The sequence below is a fragment of the Peromyscus eremicus genome, chromosome 9, assembly GCF_949786415.1.
Source record: "Peromyscus eremicus chromosome 9, PerEre_H2_v1, whole genome shotgun sequence".
NCBI classification, from domain to species: Eukaryota; Metazoa; Chordata; class Mammalia; order Rodentia; family Cricetidae; genus Peromyscus; species Peromyscus eremicus.
This window is the reverse complement of record NC_081425.1, coordinates 77393103-77412132: the sequence shown is the minus strand read 5'-3', so window position 1 is coordinate 77412132 and position 19030 is coordinate 77393103. Positions and strand designations below refer to the sequence as shown.

At 43.9% G+C, this 19030-nt stretch overlaps 1 protein-coding gene across 1 annotated transcript; it reads right to left on the bottom strand.

Moving 5' to 3' along the window:
• Positions 1–494: 494 nt before the first annotated feature.
• On the bottom strand, positions 495–18802 carry Nudt13 (nudix hydrolase 13). The gene is made up of 8 exons (XM_059273789.1): positions 18717–18802; positions 12571–12713; positions 10823–10957; positions 9528–9634; positions 6841–6966; positions 5820–5931; positions 4986–5140; positions 495–897 (listed from the first exon to the last, which is right to left on the bottom strand). The coding sequence occupies exons 1-8, from the start codon at positions 18797–18799 to the stop codon at positions 697–699; spliced, it is 1062 nt and encodes a 353-aa protein (XP_059129772.1). The 5' UTR covers positions 18800–18802; the 3' UTR covers positions 495–696.
• Between the last annotated feature and the right edge of the window lie 228 nt (positions 18803–19030).

Below are 19030 nucleotides of genomic sequence, written 5' to 3'. Positions count from 1 at the left end.
CAGGAGATCCGACCCCCTCTGCTGGCCTCCACAGGAACTAGGCATGCATGCTGTGCAAAGACATACATGCAGGCAAACACTTACAATAATACAATTTTTAAAAGAATATACCTACACACAAATTCAAAAACATAATATTATGCTATTTTTCTGTGAGGACAGAAGCAACTCAAATGTGAGCTGAGACTTGTTAATAGTTTAGATACTAAGATAAATTACTCCAGGCACATTTGGCAGTTCCTGTAAATGCAACATCCATGAGCCAGGTGCCAGAAGATGTTTGCTCCCACAGCCTTGGAGAAATGGCCTCCATCCGCACGAATCAGCACTTTTCCCTCAGCGTTTCATGGTTAGCATCTCATCAATCACCTTTTCTCCTTAGAGTTTTCGTTTTGTTTTGTTTTGTCAAAGAGACAGAGTCTCGATGTGTTTCCCACGTTGTCCTGGGAGAAAGTGATGCTCTTGCCTCAGCCTCCAAAGTAGCTAGGACAAGCACGGGTACAGGCTGCTCTATCCAGGTTACACTGACATTTTTGGTGGTCCGTGACTGGGAACCTCTTTTGGCAACAGGAACTTCTCAGAGCTCCTCTGCCTTAGGAGGCTGCCCCGGAGCTGACTTTGCCACCTCCTCTTGCAGTAGATCTCTGGCATGCCCTTCAGCAACGCCGGGGAGGGATCTAGGCAGCTTGATTTGAGCTAAGCAGCCAGGGAAGAACAGGTCTGTGTTTCCACCCAGCTCTTAATCATGTGGTGGGCAATGGCTAACTTGGGCGGCAACATCAATGGGACAGTTTCACTCTGCTGCTGCATAAAGGAACCCTTTCTCCTCAGGGCTGTGGCCACCTCGTCAAGACTGAACCAGGCAGCTGCTTCTAGCTCTCTCCGATTCACCTGGATCTGAAAGACAAGAGGCGCAGGGGTAAGGGGGTGGCGGGAGGAAAATTAGGAACTATAAAATTTAAAATACTAGGCCAAACATGAAACAATGCATACAAAACTATGTTTTCTTAAATGGTAACACCTGGCATTGATGGGTTAGGTTAAATCAGTTCTAGAGCCAGGCGGTGGTGGTGCATGCCTTTAATCCCAGCACTCGGGAGGCAGAGCCAGGCGGATCTCTGTGAGTTCGAGGCCAGCCTGGGCTACCAAGTGAGTCCCAGGAAAGGCGCAAAGCTACAGAGAAACCCTGTCTCGAAAAAACAAAAAACAACAACAACAACAAAAAAATCAGTTTTAGATATTGTCCAGAAACACAATAGAGAATTAAATATATTTTTAAATAGCTCTTTTAAAAAAGATAATTTTAAAAAATATCCTATTCGTACAAGGCTAATAGCATTTGTTAAGCCTGTTTTCAGTCCCCAGTGTACATACACATAAAATTCTAAAGTACAGATACTAAAATTCTAAGTGGTAAGTTATAATTAATTGTGTCTGCAGCAGTTGTATAACTCTTTCAATTAAAAAAGCAGCTACAGGCCGGGCGGTGGTGGCGCACGCCTTCAATCCCAGCACTCGGGAGGCAGAGCCAGGCGGATCTCTCTGAGTTCGAGGCCAGCCTGGTCTACAGAGTGAGTTCCAGGAAAGGCGCAAAGCTGCACAGAGAAACCCTGTCTCGAAAAACCAAAAAAAAAAAAAAAAAAGAAACCAAAAACAAAAAAAGCAGCTTCAGGGTCAGGGAGACGGTTCAGCAGGTAAAGGCATTTGCTGTCAAGCCTGACGACCTGAGCTTGGTCCCTCGGACTGAGAGGACAGACTCCCACATCCTGTCTCTGATTTCCACATATGTTCACACACAAATACATTAGTACAAACGTTACTCTCTCTCCAGGATAAAGGTCAGTGATGACTAAAAGTAAGAAGTGAAGTAAACAGACCGACTGTCCCAGGAAGTGGAAGCGGATTAGAGAGCCCATAAAAATCAGAGGACACAATTGGCAAACTGGTGGGCGGGGCCTTCGGTGACATCCATCTGTCAGACATGCTACAGACAAGTGAGGTGGATTTGGAGTAGACACTCTAGTCCCTTTCAAAAAGAAGTCCCTATGGTTTTATGCCATTCATCCCCAACGTCCTGAATTCCTTGAGCAGTAAAATCCCCAAATCAATCCCCAAATCGTTAAGTAAGGTGTGTGTATTCTGTCTCTATATAAAGTACTGCTAAAAACTGAAGGTGAAAAATCACAACATAAATGGTGTTGGCACACTGGATACACATGCAAAAAAATGAAACTGAACCCTTTATTTCAAAAAACAACACAAAATGAATTAAAAATTAAATGTACAAGTAGGCCCTCACATAAAGCTCTTAGAAGATACTACGTTTCATGATACTGGACTGGGCACCGGCTTTTTTAGATGTGACATTAAAAGCAAAGGCAAGAAAATCTAAAGTAGACAGGATGAGGTCAGAATAAAAAGCTTCTATATTGCTGGGCAGTGGCGGCACACTCCTTTAATCCTAGTGCTTGGGAGGCAGACACAGGAGGATCTCTGTGAGTTCAAAGCCAGCCTGGCCAACAGAAATAGTTCTAGGACAGCCAGGGTTACACAGAGAAACCCTGTCTTAGAAGGAAAAAAAAAAAGCTTCTATATAGCAAAGGAAACACAATATGAAAATGTACCTATGGGATGTGAGAGAATGTCTGTAGAACAAATATCTCATTAATTAATATCTAAAATGTGTAGGGATCCCTTGCAGCTCAACAGCACAGATAGACTGTGTTGGAGCTCAGTGGTAGTGTGCACCTTTGAGGTCCAGTATTCAATCCCTAGCACTAAAAAAAAAAAAGGCAAAACACCTGAATAGATGGTTCTTAAAAGAAGAAATACACATGGCCAACAAATATATGAAAAAATACAGTGTCACTAATCAGAACAATGCAGAGCAAAGCCATATGAGAGATCACTGCATACCTCCTAAGATGGTGTGGTGGTTTGGATGACAATGGCCTCCATAGGCTCATATGTTTGAATGGTTGGTCCCCAGCTGGTGGAACTGTTTGGGAAGGGTTAGGAGGTGTGGCCTCGTTAGAGGAAGTGTGACACTGGGGGTGGGCTTTGAGGTTTCAGAAGCTCATGTCATTCCTGGCTAACTCTCTCTCTGCCTCCTGCTTGTGGATCAGATGTAATCCCTCAGTTACTTCTCCGGCACCATGCCTGCCTGCTTGCTGCTGTGCGTCCTCCCTTGATGGTCATGGACTGACCCTCTAGAACTGTTAAGCAAGACCCCAATGGAATGCTTCATTTTATAAGTTGCCCTGGTGTCTCTTCACAGCATAGAAAAGTAACTAGGTCAGATGGCTACTCTCAAAAAACCAAAAGAAGCCTGGCATGATGGCACACACCTGTCATCCCAGTACTTGGAAGGTAAAACAGGAAGACCCTAAGTTTGAGGGGAGCCAGAGTGATACAGTAAGTCGAAGGCCAGCCTGGGCTACATATAGTAAGACCCTGCCTCCAAACTGAACAAACAGACAACGGATGTCGGCAAGGATATGGAAATGGAGGATCACTACAAACTACTGGCAGAAAGGTAAACTGGTGCAACCACTATAGAAAACTGTGGAAATTCTACAAAAAATTAAAAAGGTGGCTCTGACCTTTAATCCCAGCATTGGGGAGGCAGAGACGGTGGCTCTCTGGGAGTTTGAGGCCCGCCTGGTCTCCATAGTGAATTCTAGGCCAGCCAGGGCTACACAGTGAAATCCTATCTCAAAATAAAAATTTAAAAATTAGAACTATCATTTGATCCAGCAATCCCACTTCTGAGCATATATCCAAATGAATGGAAATCTGGATCTCAGAGGTACATTCCTATTGTTACTGTGACATGCTTCACAACATCCATGATATAAGAACCGTCTAAATGTCTGTCAATGAAGAAAGTGTGACAAATACATATCGTGAAGTAGTATTGAGGGGCTTTGTTTGATTTTTTTTTTGGGGGGGATCTAATGTAGTCCTAGGTTGCCTCCAACTTGCTATGTCAACCAGAGCTGACCTTGAACTCCCGGATCTTCCTTCCTCTGCTTCCCAAGTACCAAGGGAACAGGCATTTGTCACCCTGGCTGGCATTACTGAGTTGATAAAATGAGGGAAATCCTACATTTATAGTAAGTGGATGGGCCTGGAAGACATGCTAAGTGGAATAAGGCTGATGCAGATTCCACATGGTCTCAGCTGCATGGAGACTCGAAAATAGTCGACCACATGGAATCAAAGAGTAGAGTGCTTGTCCCAAGGCCTGGAAGGGGGAACGGGGAGGCAGGGGTCAAAGGATATGAAGTCTCACTTATACAGAACAGGTTCTGGTGGTCTGTACAGCACCTAGAGTTAGCAACATTCTGTTGAATACATTAAAATAAGGCTTATGTTAACTGCTCTTAGCACAGAGGAAAAGTGGGGGTGGTGGGGTGGGAGTGGGGGACACAAAAAATGATGGGTAAGCTTATGACACAGAGAGTAATGTCTGATGGAGAGTTCCCAATACACACTTCTCTCCAAAGCCAGCCAGTCAGATGCATCAGATGTCTACAGACATCTGTAGACACATCTTTAAAAACAAAACAGGCTCTCATGTAGTCTAGGCTGGCCTCAAACTTCTAATGCTCCTGCCTCCACCTCCCAAGTGTTGGGATTATAAATAAGCAAGGACTACCTGTTTGGGTTTCTCTAGTGCTGAGGACTGAACCCCTGACTTTGTGTACCTTTGGCTTACTCTACCAACCGAGCCCCCTCCCCCCAGTAAACTCTGTGTGTTAATTATACGCCAACAAAGCAGCTCTAAGGGAAGTTGTTCCATAACTGAGATATATGCAAGGGGGAAGGATGATTTGTTTCCATTCTCAAGGGCAAATCCCTTCAGGATACTGAGTATCTTATATACCGCCATATAACCTAGTATTCCTTAAGACAAGCGCTCAGAAAGTACTTGCTGGCAGGTGATGGGGACATCACGGCATAAGGGAAAGTTGGGAATTTACCTCTGTCTGCCCTGGTTTCACGGTTGCATGACAGGCAATCATGAGTGAGCTGTTGGGAAAGGGCCAGTGCTGGGACGCGGAGTAGCGCAGGTTCTCCACTTCCAGGCCCACCTCTTCTGCAACTTCCCGCTGGACGGCCTCTTCCACACTTTCACCTGAAAGCACTCAGATTAATCCCCGACAGCCCTGGAGCAGGAAAACTGTATGTTACCTATCTGCATCGTGACAGCCTGTGTGCGAGAGCCGTCTCAACGCGGTGCTCCTGCGAGTGTCTCAAGTCTCGGTTCCCAGCACTAGGACTCAGACCCCGAGTACAGCCGGTGCTCGTCCAGTGGGCTGGTTACAGCGCGGGTGAGTGTGGCGATGGGAGAGGTTACTGCTGCCCTCCGCCCTATGACACTGCCACTTTTCACCATCTGTAGACCTGACCCAGTGAACTAACAGAGATTACAGCATGAGGAACTGTAAGCAAGCATGGGATTCTCGTTAGCAGCGATGTGCTGGAAACTCAGGGAGAAGTACACTCATGTCTGTAACTCGTTCATCAGAAAATAAGACAGGTTGATGGCCGGGCAGACAAATGGGTAGATGCGTATGTGCGGAGAGTGAAATCAAAGATTACAGAACTGAGGCAGTGGGTGTGGGGGACTCTCTGTCTAATTCTTCCAGCTATGCTGCATGTGCGAAATTTTGCCTCCGGTTACGTAGGAAATGAAGTATGATTCCAGGACAGTTTCCTTGACATGAGGATGAATGTTTGTGACTTGAGCAGGATGGCAACAGGACAAATGTGTCGCATCTTCCCCTGTCGCCTGCACCTCCTCCCCTCCTTACCTATGTCACAGAAGCCTGCCAGGGCAGAGTACAACCCTTTGGGGAAGGAGCTCTGGCGGGCGAGCAGGCACCGGGCCCCGTCCGTCACCAGCGTGATCACCACAGGGGCCATCTAGGAAAGGAGAATGGAAACTGAGGTGCTGGCATTACGGGGCCTAGGAGGCAAAAGGAAGAGGCAGTTATGGAAGCCTTCTGGGCACAGAGGCTTCCTTCCCTGTGACAGAGTGAGAGCAATCTCCTTGGACTGCTGTCCTCAATTTTCGTTTTTTTCTTTCTTTCTTTCTTTCTTTCTTTCTTTCTTTCTTTCTTTCTTTCTTTCTTCCTTCCTTCCTTCCTTCCTTCCTTTCTTTTCTTTTCTTTTTTTTTTTTTTTTTGAGACAAGGTCTCTCTGTGTAGTTTTGGTGCCTGTCCTGTTTTGGTCACTCTGTAGCCCAGGCTGGCCTCGAACTCATGGAGATCCACCTGGCTCTGCCTCCCGAGTTTCTCTTCTCATTTTAATTCTAGGGTAGCCAAGGCTACATAGAGATATAGAGAGGCCCCTTTTCAAATAACAAAGAGAAATATTTTTGAGATTAATTAATTAATTTTATTTTTTCTGAGACAGGGTCTCTCTACATAGCCCTGGATATCCTGGAACTCACTGTGGAGACTAGGTTGGCCTCAAACTCATAAAGATCTGCCCACTTGTGCCTCCCACAATGCCTGGCTGTTTATTTTTATTTTATCCGTATGAATATTTTGCCTGTATGTATGTACATGTACCACAGGCATGCCTGGTGCCCAAAGAAGCCAGAAGAGGGCATTGGATCCCCTGGAACTGGAGTCACAGAGGTTTGTGGGCTGCCATGTGGTGCTGGGAATTGAACCTAGCTCCTCTGGAAGAGCAGCCAGTGCTCTTAACTGCCGAGCCGTCTCTCCAGCCCCTTCCTTTGATTTTTGTGAAAGCACCTCAGGTAACCCAGGCTGCCTTCGCCTCGCAAGTACTGGAATGACAAGTATGTCCCACCCCACTGTGCCCCACCTGTGGATAGTAGATGATCTTATTGGAAGGACACACTCGCTTGCTACCGGCCATGTTCTTCTTAGTAGGCTGCCCACTTCTGCTGCAGAACTGATGACTGTCGTGCCAGCGGAGAAGAGCCTGAGCCTAGAGATACAAAGCAGGGTCTGTCTTTAGAGAAAGGTGGCCAGACCAATTCGTGGGGGAGTCTTTTCCTGGCTCACTTATTTCAAGCAAGTTGTTTAATTGTATTATTAATGGTGTGTGGGGCGGGTGGTGGTGGTGGTGGTACATGTGCCTTGGTACATGGGTGGGTCACAGGAGAACGTGGTGGGGTTGGGTCTCCCCTTCCACCTTTACAGGGAGCATCCCAGGCCACCAGGCTTGTATGGCAGTTGCCTTTACCTGCTGGGCCATCTCACTGGTCCTAGCTCACCTACTTCAAGTGCCTTTAGACTGTAAAATAAGGAAATGACCTAAGGATATTTTCCTAGCACCAAAATCTAAAAGAAAGTATATTTTATGTACTTTTAATTTTTTTTTTAAATTTTTATTTATTTATTATGCATACAGTGTTCTGCCTGCATCCCTGCAGGCCGGAAGAGGACACCAGATTTCATTACAGATGGCTGTAAACCATCAAGTGGCTGCTGGGATTTGAACTCAGGACCTCTGGAAGAACAGTCAGTGCTCTTAACCTCTGAGCCATCTCTCCAGCCGTACTTTTAATTTTTTTATTCTTTGCAGAGCTAGCAATCTACAGCTTCACACACACTAGGAAGTAATCTTCCATTGAGCTGGGTCTCTAGCCTAAATGGTATTTTGAAATGCACTATAGATTGCTTAAAACATAAAAATATACAGCAATATAATACATACTCATAAAATGTGACCCAGCTCCAGAAGAAAACATTTCAATTTCTATTATATTTAAACATTTCTTTCATACTTATTCCTCCTCAATGAAGTTGTGATTTTGTTTTTGAAAAATTTTGCGTGTGTGTATGTGTGTATGTGTGTGTGTGTGTGTGTGTGTGTGTGTGTGTGTGTGTGTAAGTTTATGTGTATGGGGGAAGGTCAGAGGACAACCTGGGGAACTGGTTCTTGTCTTCCACCTTGAATAGGGTCTCATTGGCTCTGCTGTGCAGTGTACTCCAGACTAGTGGCCCCTGAGCCCTTCTCCTGCCTCTGCCCGAGATCTTGCCTTAGGAGTACTGGGATTCCAGCGGCACCCCAAAGCATCTGGCTTTTACATGGGTTCCCAGGATGGAACTCGCGTCAGGCTTGAAGCGTTTCCACCCACTGCTTCCCCCACTCAAGTTGTGATTTTCTTTTTCCACCTAAAAAAGGCTTATGGGTTTCTCTTTAATTTAGAGCAGATAGGTGTGTAGATGCCCATAATCCCAGGGCTGGGGAAATGGAGACCAAAGGATCAGGCGTTCAAGGCCATCCTTGGCTATACAGTAAGTTGAAGGCCAGCCTGAGATCCTGTCTTTAAAACAACAACAACAACCAAAACATTAAACGCTGGTATGATGATAAATGTTGTCAACTTCACAGGAAATGTCAACTTGACGGAAACAAGTCTCTGGGCATGTCTGGGAAAGATTATCTAGTTAGGTTCATGGAGGTGAGAAGACCCACCCAATTGTGTCTAGCACCATTTCATGGGCTGGGGTCCTGGATGGAATAAAAAGGAGAAGCCAGGCTGATCCTTCCTCACTCTTTGCCTCCTGACTGTGGATGTAATGTGACCACCAACCTCAAGCCGCCCTGACTTCCCCACCATGATGGACCACATCCTCACACTTCAGCCGTACTAAACCCTTTCTCACTGGATTTCCTTTTGTCTGGGTTTGTTATCACAGCACCAGGAAAAGTAATCAGTACATCTAACATGTAGGCCACTCTGAGTTCAATCCTAGTACCACATAAACCAGGCATGCCAGGGCATGCTTATAATCCTGGTAATTCAAAAATAGACTCAGAAAGATCACAAGTTCAAGGTCATCTTCAGCTACATAATAAGTTCAAGACCAGCCTGGGTTAGATAAGACCCTGTTTCAAAAAAATAAAATTAAAAAAATCAACAATAAAAATTAACAAGTGAAATCTAAAGCTGTGAGAACAAGTTATTAAAGCAATGTAAAATTATTTCTCATGTAAAAAAAAAACATGATGTATATCATGCTATGGGGTTAAAGACATATTTATGAGGTTGGGCTGGAGAGATGGCCCAGTGGTTAAGAGCACATACTGCTCTTGCAGAGGACCAGAGTTCAGTTCCCAGCACCTATGACCTATAACAGGCGGTTCACAATTGCGTGCCCAATTCTGGCTCTGCAGACACCTACACTCACATGCACAACCTACATTCAGGCATATATGCACATACAATTAAAAATAAAATCTTTAAAAAACAGTTATGAGAAATATTACATAAAAACATATTAATAAATAATAATATTTATTTAAAAATAGAGATCCTGTTGCCATGTTCTTAGGAGGTAAATCTTCACAGCAGCTCTGCTAAAAAGCAGAACAAGAACAGTGAACAATCTTTCACAGTACACTGTCCTCTGCCAACGTGCAGGAAGGCCTGTGATCTGTGAGAATCTGTGTCTCACCCCAGGATTGTAAGCACATGTGTATCTGCCCGTACACACAACCCTATTATACTTCCTACGGAACTGAGAAACCAGAACTACCGTGAACAGCAAGGAGGAATCCATCGAGTTCAGCTGAAAAACAGCCTGCCTCAGTGCGATGAAAGAACCTCTGAGCTCTGCCTCCATTTCAGATTTTGGCAAGGGGGCTAGAAAATTAGAAAAGAGAATGTGATTACACAGATGTCCAGCTTTGCCTCTGTCAAGTCCATCCTGCCAGAGCTCTGCGTCCCAAACTTGCCTACGAGACTCATCTAGGGATCTGGGAAATGACACAGATTCTCAAGATTCTACCTGGACAGAGAGACAGAGAGACAGACAGACAGAGACAGAGAGAGACAGAGACAGAGAGAGACAGAGAATGCATGCTCATGCACAAGGGTGTGTAATACCATGTAATAGCTGCTCTGGGTTTCTAAATCTGAATTTGGAAGATTAAAAAAAATTAAACAGGTACCAAGTGATCCTTAGGTTAGTTTGGGAAATGGTAGAGCACAGTATTTCTCAAGATCCTCTTTAGAGTGGTCAGGATCAGCAACACCAATCCTTGGAAAACATAAACTGTGGTGTTCAAGCTCATCCCACCACCATTAACTTACACCCCAGACACTCAAGACAGAACAAAAGCATGGCAGGATCCAAACCGACTCTAAGGTGGAGGACCCAGAACTACTCCATGGAATCATTCTTAGAAAATGATACCACAATTTTGTGTGTTTTTAGACAGAACGTCGTGTAGCCAGGTTGGCCTCATACTCTGTGTAGACAGGATGATCTTTAACTCCTCAAGTACTGAGATGACTAGCACGTACCACCATGCCAAGCTTTTGCTCTGTTTTCCCCCCAAAAAACCCCTCACTACGCAGGCTAAGCTGGCCTAGAACTCAAATTCTTTGGCCTCAGCCTCCCCCACATACTGGGATTACATGCTGCCATACTCAGTTGTGAAGACATGAATTTTAAAATACTTATTAAATAGTTAAGATATAAAGTGTATACATGTGTGGGGAATAATAGGCAAGTGTGTTCCCACCACCTGGACAAACATCATTACAATCCCCTTGATTTTCAGCCAGGTCCGAGGTAGTGCATGCCCGTTATCCCAGCACATGGGAGGCTGAGGCAGAAGCCCTGAATCTGAGGTCAGTCTGGGCTAGGTAGCAAGTTCCAGGCTATCTAAAGCCTGATAGCACGTGCTACCTTGTGTTTTTATATCCTTATTTAAAGGGAAAAACTGACATTTTTGTATGTGTAAAATTTTCTTTGAAATGGTATCATGCAAAAGCCTAAAGGCTGAGAGCAGCAGGGGGGTACCTATTAGGAAAAGGGGTACGCACCGTGGATGGAGGATGCGCTCTTCAGACCCAGATCCAAAGCAAACCACGCTTCATGCTGGTTGGAGCATCCAATCAGCACTGAATCTTCTATTCTTTGTGAGTCCTGTCTAAACTTACCCAGCAGCCCTTCCAACTCTAAATAACAAAAGAGAAGAGGGAGAGAAAAAGTGAGACATGGGTTTTAGTCACCTCAACACAAGTGAGACCCACAGGAAGTAATTCTGCTTAGAGTACACAGTTGCTACCTCAGGATCGGCTGGGGTCTGTTAAAGAATGTCTCTTACATACCAAAATTTGGGTATGCTCAAATCTCTTATATAAAATAAGGTAGTATTTGTCAATACTTTAAATAGATCTTGGTTGCTTAATATCAAATAACAATGCAACTATGTACATAACTGTTTTATGCTGTTGTTTAGGGAATAATGACAATGAACATCTGACCATGTTTAGTATATCATAGATTTTATTTAGTGGTATTTACTCTCAATTTGATGGTTGCAGGATTTTTTTCCCCTGCTACTGGGACTGAATCTAGGAACCTCACTGTGGAGGTCTGAGTAAAAATGGCCCTTGTAGGTGCTTGTGTTTGATACTTGGTCCCAGTTGGTAGAACTGTTTGGGAAGGATTAGGAGGTGTGGCCTTGTTGCAGGAGGTGTGTCACTGCATGGGAGGGTGTGGGGTAGGGCTTGAGGTTTCCAAAGCCCATGCTGTCTCCAGTGTGTTCTCTGCCTCCTGGTTTCAAGATGTAAGCTCCCAGCTGCTGCCCCAGTGCCATGCTTCCCTGCCATGATGCTCGCATCTGTCTGAAACGGTAAGCCCGGAATACTCTTTCTTCTGCAGATTGCCTTGGTTGTGCTGTTTCATCACAGGAACAGAAAAGTAACTAAGACACTCATGTATGTTGGTCAAGTACTCTACCACTGAGTCACGTCCCCTGCAGGCAGAGTTTTAAAAACTATTTTCAACCCTGGGGGGGGGGGTTGGTGGTGGTGGCAGACGCCTTTAATCCCAGCACTGAGGATTAAACTCTGTGAGTTTGAGGCCAGCCTGGGCTACAGAAAAGGCTCCAAAGCTACACAGAGAAACCCTGTCTCAAAAAACCAAAACAAAAAAAAAATTTTTTTTCAAACCACACTTGAATCTCAAAAATAAAATCCCCCAATCCAGCAGTATATAGATTTGTAGTTGCATGTACTAAAAGCAGTCTCAAAATTAATTTCATTCAATTTTGACCTAGTCAAAATCAAGTTAGGATGCAAATCTTGAACTATATAAATTGAAATTCCTTGAGGCTAGAAATCACTAGCCTAAGGCAAGGCTGGAAAACCTCTGTAAAGAGAAACCAAGTATTTTAGAGTTTATAATACAGTCTGCGACGACTACTCAATTGCCATTGCAGCATAAAAGCAGCTGAACACAGTATGTGAAGGAATGAGTGTGGCTGTTACAACACAATTTCATTTTTAAAATGGGCAGTGGCCCATCCCATTTGGATGGCAGCTTCACGGACCTCTGTTGAAGGCACTCATGGTTCACATCACCACCAAGAACATCTAACTAGCAATTCAAGTTCATACAATGAGCTATTAGTTAGTAGAAACAGTATGTAAGCTTGAGTCTCAAGAGCTGTTTGAAAAATCTGAACTCATTTAAAATGCAAGGATATTTTTGGAGCTTCAGTGTGACCTGAATTTCACCTAGTGGCCAAAGCCTAGTCTACTCCATTGGTGAACTCTGACCTTACCTGCTCGGCTAAGCCGAGGGACCAGATATCGATGTCCCGATGCCTGCTGCAGCAAAGGAGTCAGGTCATGAAAGAGGTAAAACACTCCGGTCTGCTGAGCCTTCCTGCAGGCCTCATCATCTTCCTTCAAGTCAAATAAGTATCTGCATTTGGGAAATGAGCCATTGAAAGACCAGACTTAGCCTAGTGAGATGACCAAGCAGGTAGACAACCTGAGTTCAATCTCCAGAACCCTCATGGTGGAAGGAGAGAGCCAACTCCCTCAAATTATCCTCTGACCTCCACACATGTGCCGTGACATAGACAGATACAGCCCAAGTTCAGTAAACAAGCAAACACAGATAAACCACACTTGGTTGTTTGTCATTCATTTGGGGGAATTCTTAACTCTCCTGCACTGTATGCATGTATGTATGTATGTACATATATATGTATGCATGTATTATAGAACTGGAGCCTGAACCCAAGTTCATAGACATGCTGGGCAAGCTCTGCAACCCTGAGCTATATGCTCAATTCTCTTCTCACCTTTTACCTGGCTGGTCTTGAACTCACTCTGTAGTCCAGGAAGGCCGTGAATATAATCCTCCTGCCTTAGCTTCTAGAGTAGCTGCGATTACAGGTCAGTGCCATCATGCTCCATTCATCTCTTTCCATCCCAGTTTGCTCCAACGATGAGGTGGCCACAGGCAAGTGCGCACTCTGGTCTGCATCCTGCTGCTCCCGTCCATCCTTCTGTGTGCTGCTGCACCGCTGTTCATTGTCCGTGTCCGGAAAGACGGGTTTCTTCAAGGGCAGGGCCTGCCGTTCTCGGCTTCCCAGCTCACTAACTGGATACGAAATGGCTTAGTCCAATCGGGATTTATTGACTTATAAAACTTACTGAATTAAACCTTAAGGGACTTTGCCAGCTTTACACGGAGAGGCAAGAATTTGCAGGCGGTGGACCGACAGGAAGAGGAGGACAGACCCACAGACGGAGCAGGCTGGATTTATTGTGTAGAGAGCAAACACTGCACCTTTAGGATCTCATCAATCCAGGGAAGACAGGGCACACACGTGACAAGCAGGCACCCTTGTTTCTGACATGAACTCCTTTGGCTCCTTAAGTGTACCAGAGGGACCACAGGTAAAGCTCATGCTTGACCTAACTCATCGTGATAATATTTTCACTAGCCAAAATTAAAATGTGGATTGAGAAAACTTAGTGATGGCCCACGCCTTAAGTCCCAGTACTCAGGAGGCAGAAGAGGTGGATCTCTGTGAGTTCTAGAGCAATGAGGACTATGTAGAGACCCTGTCTCAAAAAAAAAAAAAAAAAAAAGAAAAGGAAAACTTACTGGCTTCTCAAAAAGAGACAATAATAAAGCAAGCTCTAGGCTTTTCTAGTACCTTCATTTAGGGTGCCTGGAGTCTGTCCACAAGTTTTACAAATTGAATCAGAGTCCTTAAGATTTAGTGGTGGGGCTGGAGAGATGGCTCAGAGGTTAAGAGCACTGGCTTGAGGTCCTGAGTTCAATTCCCAGCAACCACATTATAGGTGGCTCACAGCTATCTATAATGAGATCTGGTGCCCTCTTCTGGCATGCAGGCAGAACACTGTATGCATAATAAATTAAAATCTTACAAAAAAAAAATTCAGTGGTGGACTAAATGAGCATTCTCTTGGGGGCTTAGTTATTAACCATTTTTGCCTGTTAAAACCCTAAAACCAAACTAGGGGTATATCTTGGTGTTAGAGTGCTTGTCTGGCATGTGAAAGGCCCTGGGTTTGATCCCCATACAGAAGAACAAAAAAATTAAGCCCTAAAACAGACTCTCAAGTATATGCCATGTTTTGACAAGTAAGTGAGAGATGTTTTACAGGCGTTTCCTGTAAGATATGGGAACATCTGTCAAAGCGACAGGCAGCGTCGGCCCATCATGAAAACACAGCAGCAGAACTAACACCACACAAGCCATGGTAGGGGCCTCACCTGCGGGCGGGTGAGGAGTTAGAGAGAAACTTGACCTTCAAGACTTGTGATGTTTTTAAACTTGTTTTACGTGACTGTAGCCCCCTGGGTAAAGAGTCACATATGTCAAAGGAGAGAGAGGTGCCCCTCCAAAGTGACCAAATACAAACAACAGAAACAGCGCCGCTTCCTAGGAGAGTAGGACAAAGAGCAACAGCCTTATTTGCTTTGCCCCAGTGAGCCTTAGAAGCAAAACGCTGATGTGAAGGTCTTCCAAAAGTAGTTATTTTCAACCTTTATCTGATTTTTCTTTTTCTTTTTTTTCTTTCTTTCTTTCTTTCTTTTTTTTTTTTTTTTTTTTTTTTGGTTTTTCAAAACAGGGTTTCTCCGTGTAGTTTTGGTGCCTGTCTTGGATCTCGCTCTGTAGACCAGGCTGGCCTCAAACTCACAGAGATCTGCCTGGCTCTTATCTGGTTTTTCTTAAAGGATTAAAAAAAAGTCATTCTTTAAAAAATTATTAATATATATTAATATATTAATATATATATTCGTTTTTCAAGACAGGGTTTCTTTGTGTAGCCTCCGTGGTCCCAGAACTCGCTCTATAGACCAGGCTGGCCTTGAACTCAGAGATCCACCCGCCTCTGCCTCCTGAGTGCTGGGATTAAAAGTGTGCACCACCACCATCAAGCTAATTATAATTTATTTTTATTTTATGTTCACTGGTGTTTTACCTGCACATGCATGTCTGTGTGGGAGTGTCAGATTCCCTGGAACTGGAGTTACAGACAGGTGTGAGCTGCCATGTGGGTGCTGGGAATTGAACCTGGATCCTCTGGAAGAGCAGCCAGTGCTCTTAACTACTGAGCCATCTTCCCAGTACCAAGTATTATTATTTTTTTTTTTCAAAAAGGGAAACCTTCAATAATCCCACTAATCAGAGAAATTCCTATTTGGAATTTTGGAGTTATTTAAATAGTATTGCGTATCAATATATATAGAAAGGAATACAGGTATACATAGAATAATATGTGAGTGGATATTTGTTTGCTTGTTTTGTTTTTCAATACAAGGTTTCTCTGTGTAGCCCTGGCTGTCCCTGGAACTCTCTCTGTAGACCAGGCTGGCTTCTAAAGATCTGCCTGCCTCTGCCCTCCAAGTGCTGGGATTAAAGGCATGTGCCACCACTGCCTGGCCATTTGCAGTCTTTTGTTGTTGCTATTTTTCTTTAAAGATTTATCTATTTTTATTTATGTGAATGTGTGTTTTGCCTGCATGTACGTGTGCATCATGTGTATGCCTGGTGCCTCTGGAACCAGAAGAGAGTGTATGAACCCTTGGAACTGGAGTTAAAGATGGTTGTGAGCTGCCATGCAGATGCTGGAACCAAATCTGGGCCTTCTACAGGAGCAGCGGGTGCTCTTCGCTGCTGAGCCTTTGCTATCTGTAGCTTGGAGGGCCAGCTTCCAGCTACCACCAGGTATGCAAAAAAATCCACAAAGGCGGTGAGGACTTAGGAAAAATCCTTATCTATCTGAGGGCTAGATTTTTTCTATCTGAGGGTATTTAGAAGTAAGTTTATATCTATCTGAGGGGTAAAATAAGGAAACACACACAATTTCTGATGGTAACTTACTGTTTTACTTCATCTAGAAAAATCTTTCTCTGGTTTTCTCTCTGTCGCCACATAAATTCATTCCACATTGTCATATTCTCCATACAGCCAAGTTATACACTGTTACAATCTCCATAATTTCTCCATACAGCCACATACTTCTTTTGCACAGTTACATCTACATATTTCTTCTATTTTGTTACATTCTTTCACATATTATTACATCATTTATTCACTCTTTACTCACTCATTCTGTCATTCATTCACTCTCTCATCTTACTCTCACACTTCTTCCTGACCATCCACAGCTATATGTGCCCAACTTTGGACAATAATATGTTACATTTTCTCTCTGCCCTTTCAGCTACATCCCTCCCTCAGCACGCACACCTACACACACTCACACACTCACTCTTAGCCTCTGCCCAGCTCTTACACCGTTACTTCACATCGCTTGCTCTCTCCCCTTAGCTAAACTCTGCACAATGTATTACATTTTCAGGGTCCACCCATACTCATAACACAAGGTAAGTCACATAGTTTCTCTTAGGCTAGTCAGGTCACATCGACCCATGCACGCAGCTCTAGGTTGACGAGGATCCCAGACAGTCAACAGTTGGCAGAACCTTGAGTCATCAGGGTACAAGTGCAGACAGAGAGCTACTGCAAGGACTATGTCTCAGTGTAAACAGCCTGGCCTTGACTTAGCAATAAACAACACCTGGGAATCAGTCTTTGTGTATTTTCTGCAGGGCAGTTTAGTCTGTTTCAAATTTGTTCTAAAATTAGCTGTCTTTGAGACTGAGAACACTGTTACTTTCCTGTGTCAGTAAAGAAGAATATTCTGGTATTATTTCTGTTCATCAGAATTATATAGCTTAAACAGAAATCATCTTCCTGACCATTCACAGCTATAAGTGTGCCAAATAAGTGTAAAACTCACTACCAAAGGGCTGTGGAAAGAACTCTGATTCTGATTAGGGAGGCATAACAGTGGCACCCAAGAAAGTTATGGACAACCAATCATTTACAGTCAATAACCCCATGGCTTTGCCAAGTGGGGTCCTCCAACAGGGCATCATGCGTCTGGTGGGTCGACTTGTTACACACCAGTTGTCACTGCTGTACATCCCCACGGCCCCCTGCACTTGGCCCCAGCCTTTTTTTTTTTCTTCTCCCTGTTCTACCTTCCACTGAAGTGTATCTCTTTTGAGAGAAGTAGGGTCTTGGAGTTATCCTTGCTGTTTCAGGAAACAAAAATATACTATTCAATATAGTTTAACTGTGTTTGTTAAAAATTGTACTAAACAGGTCTCCTTTAACATCTTCCTTCCTGCTCATTGATCCAACAATATTTCAGTGCCTGTTATGTGGGAAGCACTGTTTCATGAAACAAGACACCACAGAGCAAAGTCCAAGTCTTAGCTGGGTGTGGTGACTCACACAGGCAGTCTCAGCAGCTGGGAGGCTAGAGCAGAAGAGCAAGTGGCCAGAGTATCCTAGACTATATGTAGTAAGATGCCTCCTCAAAAAACCAATAGGGGATGATGGAGATGACCAGCCAGTACAGTGCTTTCTACGCCAACATGAAGACCAAATTTGGATCTAACACCCCAAAAAGCTGGGCAGGGCTCTATAATCCCAGTGCCAGGGAGGGAGAGACAAGAGGATCCCTGGGGCTTGCTGGCTAGCCAATCAGTGATCTCTAGGTTCAGGAGAGACCCCACCTCAAAAAATAAGGCGGTGGACTAAAGAGATGGCTCTGTAGTTAAGAGCACTGGCTGCTCTTCCAGAGGACCTGAGTTCAATTCACAGCACCCACATGGCAGTTAACAACCATCTACACAGTTCCAGAGGATCTGACACTTTCTTCTGGCTTCTGTGGACACTGCAGACACATGGTACACAAACATATGCAGGCCAAATACAATATACATAAAACTTAAAAAAATAGTAAGGTAGAAGAGTGATTGAGAAAGACATCTGGTCAACCTCTGCCTCCATATGCACATGCACACCCATGTACATTCACCTTTCTCCACATGTGTAGTCATAAATATGTACACACACATGAAAAAATAGTTAGACTCTGCCTCAAAACAAAACAGTAACAACAAAAAAGACCTCTTTTTCTTCCTCCTCTTTCTTCTTCTTCTTCTTCTTCTTCTTCTTCTTCTTCTTCTTCTTCTTCTTCCTTCTTTTTTCTCTTCCTCCTCCTCCTCCTTCTTGAGAGACTTTCATGTAACTGGGGCTGACCTCAAATTCTCTATGTAAATAAGGATCTTGAATTCCTGGTCCTCCTGCCTCCACCATTTACATGCTAGGATTTCAGGTGTGCATTACCACTCTTGGCCAAAAGGACAATGTCTCATTTGAGTAGAACTTCTAGTCAAGAGTATGAAACATTTTCAATGTTGGAAATTTATTATTAAATGGCTTTCAACTGTAAATAATTTACAGTGGACATTATTGTGTGTGATTTTTATCTCATACATTTAATTCTTAATATGGGATTTTTAAGAGTTTAGAGTTTAGTAGTTAATAGGCCCCAAATACTCAGGTTGGTCAGAACTCACCGCATCTTAGTGACATACGTTGACAGCAGCCTACAGCACCAAAAAGATTTCCTCCTGCAAACTGTTCCACAATACAGAGACATTGTTGGGCTCCTAGAGAAAAATGGAGGTTTGTTTGCTTTGTTTTTAGGGTCACAGTATGCACTTTAAAGTAATAAATCAACAAAAGAATTATAGTTTAAGCCAGGACAGAATCACTTTGCAGTATCAGGGGAAAAACAAATAAACAAACAACAAAAATAACTCCAAAACTCCTGTGAACGGGCTTTGACACTGTTTTGTTTTGTTTTGTTTGTCCGGTCTGTTGTTTTTGT